The sequence below is a fragment of the Magallana gigas genome, chromosome 10 (assembly GCF_963853765.1).
Source record: "Magallana gigas chromosome 10, xbMagGiga1.1, whole genome shotgun sequence".
NCBI lineage: Eukaryota > Metazoa > Mollusca > Bivalvia > Ostreida > Ostreidae > Magallana > Magallana gigas.
In genome coordinates, this window is record NC_088862.1 from 18,641,187 (window position 1) to 18,656,239 (window position 15,053).

Consider the following 15,053-nt stretch of genomic DNA (forward strand, 5'->3'; position numbering starts at 1 on the left):
TGGAGAAGATTGCAACACTTCCAATATGTTGCTTCTGTACACCAATGTAATTTGTTCGGGTAGCCATTTTATTATAGGGATTAATTTTGACCTTTGAGCCCTGCAGGCCAATTAAAAACCAAAAAATTGAAATCTGACTCTATACAAGTAAGCAATAGACGAATGGTCCGAAAAAGCAGTCCACTTCTCTATGTTTCAACTTTGACAATCATTTGTCATTTTCATTTGTTCACCATGTTTACATCATACAATGAAACCTAATCATCTTATACAATGACCTTAACTAATGAACTATTTTCAGTTACAGTACATGAAGTTAATCAGACTTTCACTTGTTGCTGAAACTACATTAAAAATTAAAGACTACAATTTCAATTTCAAATAAAAAAAAATTCTGAATAAACAGGGCTCTTCATTATGAGAAAAAATCATATCTGCATGATTGTCCCTATTGATCTTCAGTACTGTCTGATCGTTATCAAACTTCGCCCATAGACAGTATGGCGCAGCTCCCCAATCACATTTTTACTCCTAACTACGCGTAATAATAGCAGTTCTGATTGGTGCTTTTTACAATAATTGGTAATTTGGTGAATGCTAGTCATTTTCTATAGCCAACAAAATGCCAAGGCTGTGGTTCATCTAATACCAGGTTAAGTGAGGTCAACTTCGTTTCAGAGAATTTTGGGAGGGAGTTCACAGATCCGGATCTCCTTCACGCAAACATAAGACACATTTCTCTATGATTATGTATTTCTTATTTTTTTTTTGTAAATTTGATCAACATTCTGCCACCAATGATTCAACCTCTGATAAAATATCGCTCCTATGCCTCACTGGCTGGTGGTGGTGTGAACAATTTGTCAGACATGATGTATCATTAACTTCAAACCCGAGAAGCAATTCAACTGGAAATTAGAACACTTCAGATTCCATTGAATTTGTTAATATATGCATGTTTATAAAAATTAAGCCACATTCAGTATTATCAGCTTCATATTTTCAAATAATTTCTGAAGAGAACACCGCATGTCTCTTTCCAACACTGCATGTCTGGAGTTGAGTTTTTGAGTAACACAGGTCAGACCTGAGGATGTAATTTATAGAGGTGACCTTTACTGACCTTTGCATTTATTTGTCTGTTGGTCTATGATTGCTTTGGTGGAAATGATTTTGCCATATCTACAAAAGAAAAAAAAAAAAGACTCATACAAACAATTCCGTACAAAACATGTCCACATTCTGGTACCTTAAAAAGCATGACAAATTAGTGTCAAGTAATCGTGTAAGCAAAATAAAAATTTGGTAAAGTATTGATTTTCCATTTTCTTTATTGATCAGAACAATGAACTGACAAAAGATAGACATATAAGTGTATGTGAAAACGGAACTTGATACACTGTTCAGTGCCCTCAATGAATAAGACATTTCTTTAAATCCCAAGTATAGTTTTTCTTACTGTAAATGTAACTGATTGAAGAATTAGAAATGTCAGTTACAAGTCCCGATAAGTTTTATCTTGTTTAGGGTTTTAAAGGTCTCTTTTTTCCCTAACAGATAAACACAGCTAGATAACTCTTAACAAAAAAAAAGATCTAGACACTACTCATTAAAAGCAGAAAAAAAGGATTATGTTTCTGCCTTTCTATAGATGATAACACCCCTAACAGCTCTTTCTCTCATCTTAAATTCATCACTCTATTCTACAGAATCCTCTTCATGGTCCGCTGAGAAACATGAATAAATGTGTGTCTCCATTTGGCCTGGCAGCCAACACTTTGGACAGCTAGGGTGTTGCAGAGCTATCTCTGGTCAAAGTTCTAAAATTTTCTCCAAGAATTCAATTAACAAAGAAAAGGACCTTGCAACTGAATATTTTTCTTTATAAAAGCAGATATCAAACACTGTGTACCATGCATCTGTTACATGATATGTGTACAAACATTTATTTGCACTCCTTTCTTGTTATCAGCATTTATAGGGAATATATCTCTTTACTAGGTGATTACATAACTGTATAGGCAGAACCCAAGTAAAACAGTGAACGGACAGATTCTCCAGATTTTTTTCAATAGATAAGTCCTAGAAGAGACTAAACCCGTTTGACATTGATTTGAATTTTCTGTCTGGAAAAAAAAAAGTTTCTCCCCTCTATCAATCACAGGTCCTTGAATTAACAGCCACATAAAACTTGCATACCAAAATGCAAGGGAGAGAGATAATGTCAAAATGTATACAGCTGACATGAGCCTTCTCTGCATAGTAACCACCATTATGCAATGTTTAAATTGTCTAATTAACTTTCCTTAACCATAAAATTCCTTGCATCAAGATGATATATATTTTTCAATATTACCAGAGTACCTCCCAGTAATCTACAAATCTTAAAAAAAATCTCATTTCTCAAGAGGTAGCCAGCTAGTCCATAGAATGGCGACACAATTGAAGAGAATTGGATACGACCGAATATGACACCCTGATAGGCGTTGGATGCTTAATCCTTCCTAAAGAATGTCATTGAAATGTCCTCTACCAAGTCTGAGCAAACAGAAGGATGTTTCAAGGTCCTTATTTTCCAAAACGTATATTCTTTTAATGTATTTATAGTACTTCCTAAGAGAGTTTCTCCATCTTTTTAAATGTTTCAACAGCATAAATGAGATATACTTGATTTTTTTAATTACTTCACCACATTTGCATTTGCATGACTATATTCTACAAATGTGTTGTAATAAAATTAACAATCATTGTAAATCTTTCATTCATTATTCCAGTGAAATGAAGAAAACTTTGAAAATTTACACTATTATAGAACATTTTCTTTCTCTAATAAGTGACGAAGAGACAACAAATTACAGTATCATTCAATCTCTCTTTCCAAACAGATCACATGATCCTAGAGTTATTGTGACATAAAGAGCATTTCCTGTCATAAAGTAGTAGCATTATTAATCACCAAATATTCTGCCACTTAAAAATTTATCATCATCTTCCATCATCTCCAGTGTCACATATTGAGAGAGAGAGAGAGAAAGATAGAGAGAGAGAGAGGTGATTGTATAAACATCAAGCATCAGGTAGGCCCTGGAGAGTTGAAAATGGCGGGACAAACGGATATGCTGGTTAGTGTGTGTAAAGGATACGCTAGTTAGTCTGTGTGTAATCTGTTAACTAAGCTTGACTAATGCCAACTCATTTAACCAGCAGCACTTTGATGAGGGGGAAACCATCTGATAACCTTGACGACCTTCCCCATAACACTGCCGGCTCCAGACAGGCGCTGGTGCCAACACTGTACCTCTGTTCTCTCCAATATCCCCTCTGTGTGTGCTTCTTTATCAGACCTTGAACTCATTACAACAAATTTTAAGGATGATACATTTCAATGTCTCCACTGCTTTCATTTAAGTTAATTAGAATGTCCAAGTTCTTTGATTTCAATTGCTTTCTTGGATTTACAGAGACAGTAAGAGATAACTAAAGCTATACTGACCATGTATTGTAATTCAAGTGTTGAATCGTTAAGTCTAAATATTTATGCATTGTTTGTAGTAAGAACTAATTCAGATTAGTCGCCCTCTTCTCCTGTCTGAATCTCTGTTACTATAGGAACTTTCTTTTTTTTTTTTGTCCAACTCCTGCTCTTGAGAATGATCATGAAGCCAATAAAACTCTTAAGTTCCTACACCATGAGTTTTGTTCATCTAGAAAATGACATGGAATCCTACACCCAAACATTCGACAAAGTTTTCATGTGATAAGAACCAGATGTCAAATGTTTATGCTTTATATTTTTTTCCCTCCAAAATCTGAAAGTTACATAATATTGTGTGAATCATTTATTTGTTGAACTCAATGTGAAAAAGTTCTGGTGTGCTTCTTGGTGGGCATATTGGTGACCTTCACTTAGGAGAGAGAGAGAGAGAGAGAGAGAGAGAGAGAGAGAGAGAGAGAGAGAGAGAGAGAGAGAGAGCATCCATATTCATCTTGTATCCAACTGTTCTTACAAGTTTTTCATTATTCACTGGATCACATCTTTGACATCTTCTCAAGTCGAGACAACCTCTTTCTCCCTCACCCTTTGCAGTGCACAAAATATGGAATTGCTTTAGAGTTCTCAAACATTTGAGAAACATTATTGTATAGTTACTCAGCAAAGGTTAATACAAAGCAGCTAAAGCAATCTTCCTTTCCATGAATGCAACCAGAGAGACAGCACTAAAAAACATCTATCTCCAACCGTTTGCCAGTCTTGTAACTCTCGAGAATTCTGTTTTGCAGGTGAATCTCATGCATATACATGCCTCATCATCTCTGTTGCCATACATAAAGATCATTTTGCAAGGCAAATAAGAAATCTGACATTCCTGTAGAAATATTTATACTCAGTGAATTAGTATCTAGTCTAAACAGAATATGTCTCCCATTCTGTCTTATTAATTGGCTAGATAGCTCATGGTTCCTTCCTATAATAAGTTTTCTTGTAGCTGGCTCTCACAACCTGCAGAATGTGGGGATCTTCCTGGTGTTTAGTCCAAACAACACTAAGATCCTTCATTTTTTTTTAACGAGATCTCTTCGCGGATGAATATGACAAAAAATAACCAATACCATTTACATAATAAAGCAGCCATGAAGACAAAAACAGGTTGCAGGGTTGGCTTGCCTCTATGGTGATGCTTCAATCAGATAACAAACCCAATGCAAATTGCATAGAAAATCATTAACATGGTCTCATTCTGTTTTTGAGTACCAAGGGGCCAGAGTCAATATCTCCGTTTTAATGGCTGCATTCTCGAAAGTTCCTAAATCTTCCTCTCTTTATTTCAATGGCATCCAATATACATAAAAAAGAACTACTGCAGTCTTTTATAAAATCTTTTTCATTTGATGAACTGTAACTGTAACTGATGCACTAAGAAGGTCAAAAATAAACTTGTGTTCGTACATTCTAAGAATACATAAGAAGGGTTTCGGGTCTTATCCAACAGTAATGTTTCATTTAACAAAAGGAGATGTCACATATATTTTCCCTTATGTATAAATATACTCTGCAAAATGTGACAGCCTTGATTTAAAACTATAGAATCTGGTTGAGTTTTGAAACTCTTGTGAAGTTTATTTAAAATATAAAATCAATATGTTTGAAATTTTACACAAAAATCAATGTTTTGATATTACATGTATATCATATGACATCAGCCATTAATTCATAATTAATAATCACAGAATAAAAGATGAAAACAAAAATATCAATAATTATTTCTTTTGTATTATGAAATTATATGAAATTAAAGATCAACATTATTTAATTCAAGTACTATGTGATTCATAAGTAACTTTTATCCTGTGTCAAGTTTCAAAACTCAAAAGAACCAGGCTTCAATAATAATTCAGAAAATAATTGCTTTTATAGTGGTACGCAAAGTGCAGCACTTGTAAAATCACAGTGCTCCCTTCCTTACTTATTAGAACAGCATGATGAATACCTTTGGCAGAATTTTGAGGTTGCCCTTGAAGTAGCTGTTCAGATCTTTTTACACCTCCCAGATATATAAACCTCTTGGGGGATCATATATTTTTATCTTGATCTAAAAACAGGGGTTCTTGGATCTCTATCCCCAAAATAAATCTGTGACTCATTTATTTAAATTCGATGTAATTGAAAAATCCCTAGTTAATTCAGCTTTTTTGTGAATGAACTTAAAGAAAACCATGAGCTTTGGTATTGGTAGATCTCGAAAAGATGTCCCATGAAACCAACTTAATATCCCAACACCTCATGTGCATCCATACTGTTAAACTTAATAAATTTCTCCCCAGTTCCAGTTCGTATTGCATGATTCACCAAGTCTTCAGAAGAAGAGTGAAATTAAATGATTGCAATGGCACTTTCCTGGCTTCTCCTCATGGAAATGGTGCACTGTACAGCTTCCCAGGCACCTTCGCCTTGACAAGTGAGTCACGTTGAGCAATACAAAAAGCAGGGAAGATTGAAGATTTCTGTAACTTTCTATCTTGGTTTGTCAGTTGTGTAAGATTGGGAAGTACAACCTCTGGCAGGTCTGTGTCAGATATATTTCACCCACTTTCCTCATCAAAAGTGAAAGTACAAGGAATGGAAAACTTAAAATGAGAAACCAGCTGTTGGTATATGATACCTCATAGACAATCAACTATTGGAGACGGGTCTTTAACTTCTATTAACTGTGATTTTACATTAGAAAGAAGTCAACAGCAGGTGCATGTACTGTGAAACAAATGTAATTGCACCTCAGATTTCATCTAATATCAAAGGAACTAGTACTTTGCTTCTATTTTCTACTTGACCATTTCAAAGAAGGTTGTTCAGTTTTAGCAAGAGTCATGTTGGAAGCATTAGATTACACTAGTGCAAAAAGAGAGTGATGCCAAGTTCCCTAACAAATTGCTGTGGTTGTCCTGCAATACTTACGGCTGGCAGAGGTTGACCAAGTCTTTGTCTGTGGTGTTAGGGTTCAGGCCTCGTATATACAGGTTGGTGCGGCTGAGCTGTTCCCCAGACTGGCTTTGGTTGCTGGACTGGCTACTGGTGGTATTAGGACTGGCCGCAGGCATGCTGCGAGGTGTATAAGTCTGAAAAACACCAAAAACACAACAATTGTAGTCTAATGTACACAGGCATGTTTTGTGGTTAGTAAATCTGAAAAAAAACACAAAATCAATAATCATCTACCCAATGTAACCTTATATGCTCCCAATTCTTTGTATGGTAGAACCAAATCTAAAACTCTCATACCAAATCAAGCTTGGTAAGTCAACTTATGATGATGATTTATGATGACTCTTGTATGTTAACATTGATTTAATCATAACTTCTGACTTAAAAACTTCTGCTTCCTTAGTATAACAAGTTAGAATTTCCTGTGGTTTATTAAGGTGCATAGGACACATTATTCTTTATGGCAAATAAAGTAAACAACATGAAAACTTAAATCTAAAATGACTCAATTTTCCTGCAAGCACGCACAGTGGCAAATAAAACCATTCTGGCAAGCTGAGGTTTACAAATCTGTAAACTAAGAGTTCTCAAGTTTTCCAGAAAGACCATTTACAAAAAAGTTAAAGAGAATTAAATGTATTGACTTGATGTAATCCATGATGGGAAATTCAATATTTGTATCAGTTCTGCGGCGCAGCAGATTGCAAAGTAATACTGCACTAAAAACATTTGTTCCAAATTAACACTGTGCTTATTGATTTCATGATCACCTAAAAACACATAACAGTTTGAAACTTATGGATTTAGTCATAAAAATGCCATTCAGAGTATAGGCTTTTTCTGTAAACCACACTTTGCAGAATGACAACAATACACTGGGGAGAGCTCACTTCACATGCTGGTCCCATTGTGAATCATTATTTTTTGATGATGATCCTGATGGCAATGATGGGGGAAATTGCCTTGCATTACCAGTTGCTCAGCTGATCAGATCTGAGATTTCTTCTCTAATGCCAGTCTCTCTTATTTTTGTTGTTGTTATTTTGCTGTTAAATTTTGTTTCGTTTTAATTTATGGGGAGGGGTTATTTTTTAAAAGGGAGGGACACCAATTTGCATTAAAAAAAGATGGGATGGTATACTGATACATCTGCCTATTGTTACAGTCAACAACTATTGTCATGTATCATATGAATCATGAAAAAAACATTTTTTGGCATTACAGTAGTCTATATAGGTACTGATAAACTTTTTGAATTGTAAACTGTTCTGGAAAACCAACATCAGCTTGTTGGTCTAACTTGCCAATTGGTCAACAGCTTTTTCCAAAAAGAATGTGCCATTAAATTAAAATACCAAGAAGCAACAGAATAAACATTTTTGCCTAGGCCATTACTCTTTATACAAGAAGGATACAACTGTATTTTGGCATATTCATTCCACCAAATGACACAAGTTTGGCAGATACAAAGGTAAACAAATGCACACATCTGTTCAGAAAATGTTTACTGCTTTTTACAATATATGCCTCGAGCTCAATAGTTATTTTAGCTTGCTTTAATTTGAAGTTAAAAAGTTTGTCTTTATTCTAATAATATAAACATAGGAGTTCATGCAGGTTAGGAACCAGAGAGTACTATTGTGATTGAATTAATTAAGCCCCGAATTTTTGCACACTGCAGGAATCGAAAGAAACAATTTTTACTACTTAAAACACAGCTACTCTAAAGTATACTCTTAAACATGCACATACATTATTATCAAAATAATGTATAATCAACTTCCTCAATTTTGTTCTGTTTTATCTATAAAGAACTTCCTATTTGAAATCTTCAGTTCTTCACAAAAACTTCGATCCAAAAGTCTAATGTAGAAAAAAATAAATGAAGTAATTTCTGTGGAAAATTAGGAAATAAAAAAAATCAAAATCAGAACTTAAGTAGACATACCTTCAAATTGGAGGGAGAGGGGTGTTCAAGTTAAGATACCTAGCGGCTGAATGATGGTTTACTCAACTCCACGGTCAGAGAAGCATGAAGTATCCAATTTAGGACGAAACAACATCCAGCAATATGGTAATTTTATTCAAAAAGAGCTCACATAATATCAGCCTTTAAGCTGAACCTACTAGAATTGCATGCGATGGGGTGATCAAATGCTCCAGTTCACAAACATACAAGAGTTGAGTTTAGAAAGCTGGGCAAAATGGAGTAAATATGTGTATAAACTCTCACATGAATTAATGACAGAGTCTTCATTCAGAACTGATACAGCCAGGTAGTATTTAATTGGATGCCCCTGGGGGAACCACAATTTTCAAAAGTAGACTGGAATGTCACAATACTCAACAGGGTAATATACTTTTGTCTACGCTTCACCTACGCGTAAATATTTGATATTTCATTCAGCGGTGTCATGTGTGGCCATGCTTGTTCACAAGGTATTCAGCATAACCACGATACACACCTGTTCTTAAAAATCAGTGATTTTCACTTTAAAAATTAATGCAATCAATCGAAAATTATAAAAAACACTCATTTTTAATGTAAGATTCAATTAAATAAAGAAATGTGATGCTTACTTTCTATATTTCAGACTTATACAAGAAAGAAGAGACAACTGTCCATTTTCTGGCTCTGAAGATGCCTCCGTGCACTATCTATCAAGTGGGAAATGTTTTATTTGCCACGTACCCACATATTTTAAGTTTTGTCTGTTCAAACAAAATTAGCCCTATTCAAACATAAATGCCAGGTAAATTCTAAATTTCTTATCACTCCTATGATATAAACATCTCATTTTTCTCCGCAGATATCATACAATATTCTCATTGTTATGCCTTAAACTGGCAGGCTTTAAATTGCGACAGATACCATTTCACCTGTTGTGAAGCTGTTGATAGTCTTGGGTGCCTGCAATTAGGCCAACCTAGACATTCAGGTTTTATTTATGTGCTTCAAAAATTTAAATATCTGGACGAATTCCAAAGAAAGTCACTTTTAAATCTCCGAGTAGTCAATTCAAGTCCACTGGAAGGTTCTTCTAGGTAGGGCCATTAAAATTCCTTTCGAAAAGACGTGTAGGTCTAATTGACTTAAAATCTACTCACAATGTTTGAAAAATTACAGCAATAATCAGATTTAAAACTCTTTTAAGAAATGTCTAATGTCAAAAAAAGACATATTAAATAAAATTTTCGCCTTAAAATCTCTACTTATTTAGTCACAGATTTCAAGGTGTGACACATATCTTTATTATTTTTTTGTTTTTATAAGTTATTGATGATTAATTATCACATAAGATACTTTACATTTTTCATATTCTTATTTAAATTACGCAGAAAACATAACATGCTAAATCCACCCACATTTATCAAAGGGCTGTTGCATCATATCACAATGGCTTTTATATTTTTCTTTAAAAATATCAATATTTAGGTCAGTCAATTTGAATGATTTTAACAAATAATTAAGATCAAATTACCTTTTAACGAAAATTCAAAACAATATTATGCTGATATTTTGAAGAAGAAGAAACAAAACCAGTGCTGTCAATAATTAAAACCTTTCTATAGTTTTGTTCTGCTGTAACAGTTCATTGCCCTATCAGTCGTTTCTCACAAACAAAAACTTGACCTGATCCAGTTGAAGGAAAATGACAGATAAAAAGACACTATAATATGGCAAGTCCCCCAATCTGAATGATTACTCAACCCATCCACTGATACCATAATTTTGGTTCAAGTGAATTTGCTTGTCAATTAGAGTGTGAATTTATATTTTTTTGTGTCTTTTTTCTCTCTCCCCATATTGCCAAAGATTGCAATCAGAGCCAATTCTGTGATAAGCACATCCTTCTTTATCAATCAAACAAACCAGTTGTCTGAAAAATTCCTCTCTCAAAACAAAGAAATTCATCAACAGACAATCAGTCTTTCTGTCACTTAAAGTAAAACCCATTGTGTAAATCTAATCAGCTCACTTGTTTTGGAGACTATAGCAGGTCAAATACTGTTTAAATGCCCTGATTAATGACACATTATACTGTCACTTATACTTTTCTCTATCTTCATAAAAAAAAGAACAGAAAAAGATCTCTTCTTTCAAGCCTGACTTTGCGACCCAATTCTTTAAATGTTTACATAGATTAACAGATTATGACTTTCACTGATTAATTAATACATGAGAGATATCTTCAATGACCCACTGAATTATTGGCTTATGAAGTAATCCTACATTTGAGGTAGGATCACTACTTTCTCAACAACCCACATAAATCCTACCCTCTGATTCATTAAACTGTTATCTAAGTATCTGAAAAATATACACAGCTAGATGACATCAAGGAAAGGAGTTAGATTTTTCACCTATGTAGTCCACTGTTAGCCCAATTATACTGAATCCAAAATATTAATACATGTAGTTAAAACATCAATTTTTACAATAAATGCTATCAACTTAAAGATCACTTGTGGTCATTCAGCAAACAAAGCCAAAAATTTAACTATGACCTATTTATATCCAATTCAAAAATGCTTTCAATTATTCCTTACCCCCCCCCCCCCCCCCCAAAAAAAAAAAGGCCCACTATTTACCAGTTCTTCTGTCAGGCTAACTTCCAAATGTTAAAGTTGGCTTTTCCAGTGTCTACTAGTTCCAGTTTGTCACCACTTTCGACTTTCACACACCAGAGTTTTTACTACTGTCCTATCAGTGAGCTACAAAGGTCATTTACACCAGATTAACTTTTTGCCTCGGACAATTTACTGAGGGCTTTCACCGTCCCAACGTCACACAGAGTAATCCCACCAGTGACTGGGCCTCCGTACACTGCTTACAAAACCGGCGTGAGCAGATGATCCACACAGTACACCCCGTTACTTTCTAGCTGAGGGGTTTAAAAATCTCTAGTGGTCTACTCAAAGCCAACTGCTTTAGAAAAAATGGGAAGGGAATGCTAAATTAAAGTGCCTCGATTGACAGCCAGTCTATTGTTAATCAACTGAATTTACGCCACTTTTTAAAAAAAATTGAAATAAGTGCCTTTCAGCTTCGATGATTTTTAATTTGTTATGTAGATTTAAGACAAATTCAATATTGGTGGAATGCATATATATCGATCATTCATACAAATGGGCAGCTCTTAGTGTAAACACACTGTATCCTTGTCAATTTACACACAACTGAGCTAGGGCTGTGTAACAACAACTAATTGTGAAGAAAAAAAATTGTGGACAAAAAACTTTCTTGTTTAAACAAGTGATTTCTTATTGAGGATATCGGTGGGTTTATGATGAACTTACAAATATACCAACACAATGCAGGAAGCCGTTTACTGAGCCATCTGTGCCTCAGTATCCGAATCAAAATCTAATTAATTACATACTATAATATATATTATGCTAATAAAAATTAGGCTGATTGGCTTTTATACTAGAATTAAGTAGTTATTCATTACATAGGCTTGAATGGGATTTATTTAAGCTCCTGTCAAAAGTAAACACATACTGGTAGTTTCAATTTTTTTTTCTTTTCATAAATAAAGATGCAAGTATGAATAAATTTGCACATAGAAATAAGAAAATGATTATGTAACATGATTACTGGTATCTTGATTTAGCCTAGTTTCTATCAAGACCTTGCAAATGAGGCGAGAGAATATACAACACGTTTTAATATAAGCCTTCAGAACACCTCTGATCTTTTGATATACTTAATTAGCATACCCACAACAAGAACAGAGCCGGAGGTACCATACAGCTGTACATGAATAACACAGAGCTGTTGGTATATCATTTACTTCTAGTGCAAAAAGTGCTGCCCAGCATAAGATCAAAAGGAAAATTTGTCCTAAATAAGGCAAACTAGCTAGGGGGTTTTAACTTTTAAGAAATGCATTAATAATTGATTCAGTCAGAAGTGTACACATCTATTTATATAAAATCATTTCACACCAGTATATTTAGGATGTAGAGGATTTAATGTGTTGAGGTTTATATACTGTACTTTAGAAATGAAAATTGAAATAATATTAGGATCAACTTTCCCTCAATTTCAATAATGAAATTACCAAGCTGGTTTGGATTTGGTGTACCTATATTGATAATAATATCTGAAAATTAGCATTTTGAGCTGAAATCTGAGTACAAGAGAGATGCAGACTGTGTTATCAGGAGTCCACACTGGGGCTATGTAGATAAAGAGCCCACTCATCTAGTACATTACCCAGTCTGTCCCTTCAAACCTGCAGTGTCACATATCTGGATATAAGATTACTGAGGGGCTCCCCACAGGGCAAGAAATGTTTGTACCCTGACAACTTTCAAAGTCATCATATCCTCCATTAAATTAAATGAAATATATGCAATTTCATTTTATAAGAGCTAGGATAGATGAGGACAGGGGCTTGGGAAACGACCAAAATATTTTTAATTTAAGAAGCTGCATGAGCAAGACTCTGCTATGACTACTGCACACATCTGTCTCTATAACAAATGTTATTGTTCAAAATCTGTTGCATTTGCCTTTGGGATCAAGTCAACCAGCGTTCCTGATGATATCCTGTCATATTGGCTGAAACATTGATTTCTGGCCCAAGTCAAGCTCTCCCTATTTCAGCTATTTGTCCAAAATCTATACGCAGACAATTACCTAATATCTGTCTACTAACAAGAGCTGCTGGAGATAGTTGATCTCTAAATAGGGACAGATAAGGAAAATGCACTCCAAGATCAGAATGTCTACAGGGCTAAACAGTACCTCATTCAGTTTCTTTGTGCTTGTCTGAACAAACAAATGAAACAACCAAAATCAAACTTGATCCATGCAACTATATTGCCTGAACTTTCTTGTCCTTCCATTGATTCTCAAGCTCCACGTAGCCATGCATTGCACCGCCATCCTGTATAGAGACTTTAATAGTATGCCATATTTCATTGATTCTGCTATCAAACATGACCACTCAATATCACTAAAACTTAACCACTCTCCATTTAAGAGAGTCTTTACCAAGTCTCCTCTGAGATTTAAGGTGGGTCGTAAAAGATAGAAGAAGCAAACATGCCCTTTTATGGGGTGACCATGCAGTAAAAGTCATGACCAAACTTGTGAATTCCAAGGTGCTCAGATGTGATTTGGAAAAGACAGTTTTTCTGGCAAACATTAAAAATGTCATTTGACTTTCCAGTGCACTAAGGGTCTAATCTAAACGTTTTATGACATGGGGTCTTTAATTTTCATCTTGGTGTTAGGAGTTATAAAAACTCCAGAAATCAAACGGTTTCCTGCCCTAAGCTCATGGTATCTAGCACCTGCCATTTGAAAATGATTGAAAAACAAACAGATAGATACACTTTGTTTATTTATAGACTTAGCAGCCGATAGAACAAGTTTTAACTGTTTAAACTTGGCACACATCTGGGTTAATTAGATGTTTCTCTCCTCTCCAATCAGTTTTCTTTTAAGTAGTTTAGGCAACAAAGGTGTTACATTACAAATGAAAATTTACAAACTCTTTGAAGAGCATGAATTATGCAGACACCTGCATGAACTTGGTAACAATGAAAAGAACAACGAAGTTTTATCTTTTCTAAATAAGAAAGGGTGCAGCCCTCTATATACTGATCATTACGAGAATTTCGATTGAAATGCTAGGAATCATTGAGAATTAGTAAAGGTAAAAATATATAGATCTATAAAAAAAACCTGGCATTTTATTATAGTTTTCAAAGAGTCACTGAATACAGTAAATGAACTCTTAATGGTGACTTATTATTAGGTATTGCTTTACAAAACAAACCTTACAAAAAACAATTAAAGCAGATACATCAATTATCTGTCAAAGATATGGTAATAAATGGTCATTTTTTTTCATTTCATGTCTTATTTGCATGAATACAGAACTTCAATACTGCATTGAGCCAAGCAAATCATAGCAAAGAAGTCTGCTTATCACCCCAACACAGGAAATGTGTTGAGTTAAACTGCACGCCTGCAGGATTTCAGCTAATTCATAAAAAATACCCAGGGCATCTGTTTCTGCTAAAATGAAGGAGGTCAATTTCTAGATTTGAAGCAACCAAATGGATTCGAGCCTGGTGAGAATCATGAATTTTGTGGAAACTGGTTTTTAATGTTTCCATGACTGACGGAAACAAAGTACCATTATATATAGTGTATATTATATATAAAGAAGTTGTTTCCAGGTGATTGTTGGGGGAGGGGGGAGTAAATGAGATAAGAAGATGACATCTTATTGGGAGGGTTACAGATACTGTAGATAACCAAACTGATTAATATGAACAAGATGAACTCGAAATAAACATGACATAAAAAACAAGGTCTGTGAATATCCGCATCCTCTGAGTTGCATGATAAGTAACCTACTCTGTGATGTGGTGATAACATCAGTTCTCCAGCACTCGGAGCATTCTCTATGAGAAATATCCTCTCCTAGATAGTCATTGAATGAAGAAATACTCCACTCACCCTAATAAAACATCATGTAATTTGTTTCTATTTAAAAAATGGACGTTAAGGCCACTTGCCAGCAGAAAAAATGATGGGGTGGTTAAC

The 15,053-nt window shown here is 34.6% G+C and overlaps 1 protein-coding gene across 14 annotated transcripts in view; it reads right to left on the reverse strand.

The window, feature by feature from the left end:
• LOC105324191 (RNA-binding motif, single-stranded-interacting protein 3) overlaps positions 1-15,053 on the reverse strand; it is a 72,019-nt gene that overhangs the window by 19,804 nt on the left and 37,162 nt on the right. For 12 of the 14 annotated variants that reach the window (XM_011423257.4, XM_011423244.4, XM_066073055.1 and 9 more), the window contains 2 exons: positions 6,455-6,615; positions 1,124-1,182 (listed from right to left, as the gene is read on the reverse strand). In XM_011423257.4, the coding sequence (XP_011421559.3) occupies positions 1,124-1,182; positions 6,455-6,615 (220 nt within the window). Of the gene's footprint in view, positions 1-1,123; positions 1,183-6,454; positions 6,616-8,429; positions 8,572-11,074; positions 11,358-15,053 lie in introns of those variants that run through there. The other 2 variants (XM_011423319.4, XM_011423304.4) reach the window with 2 other exon arrangements.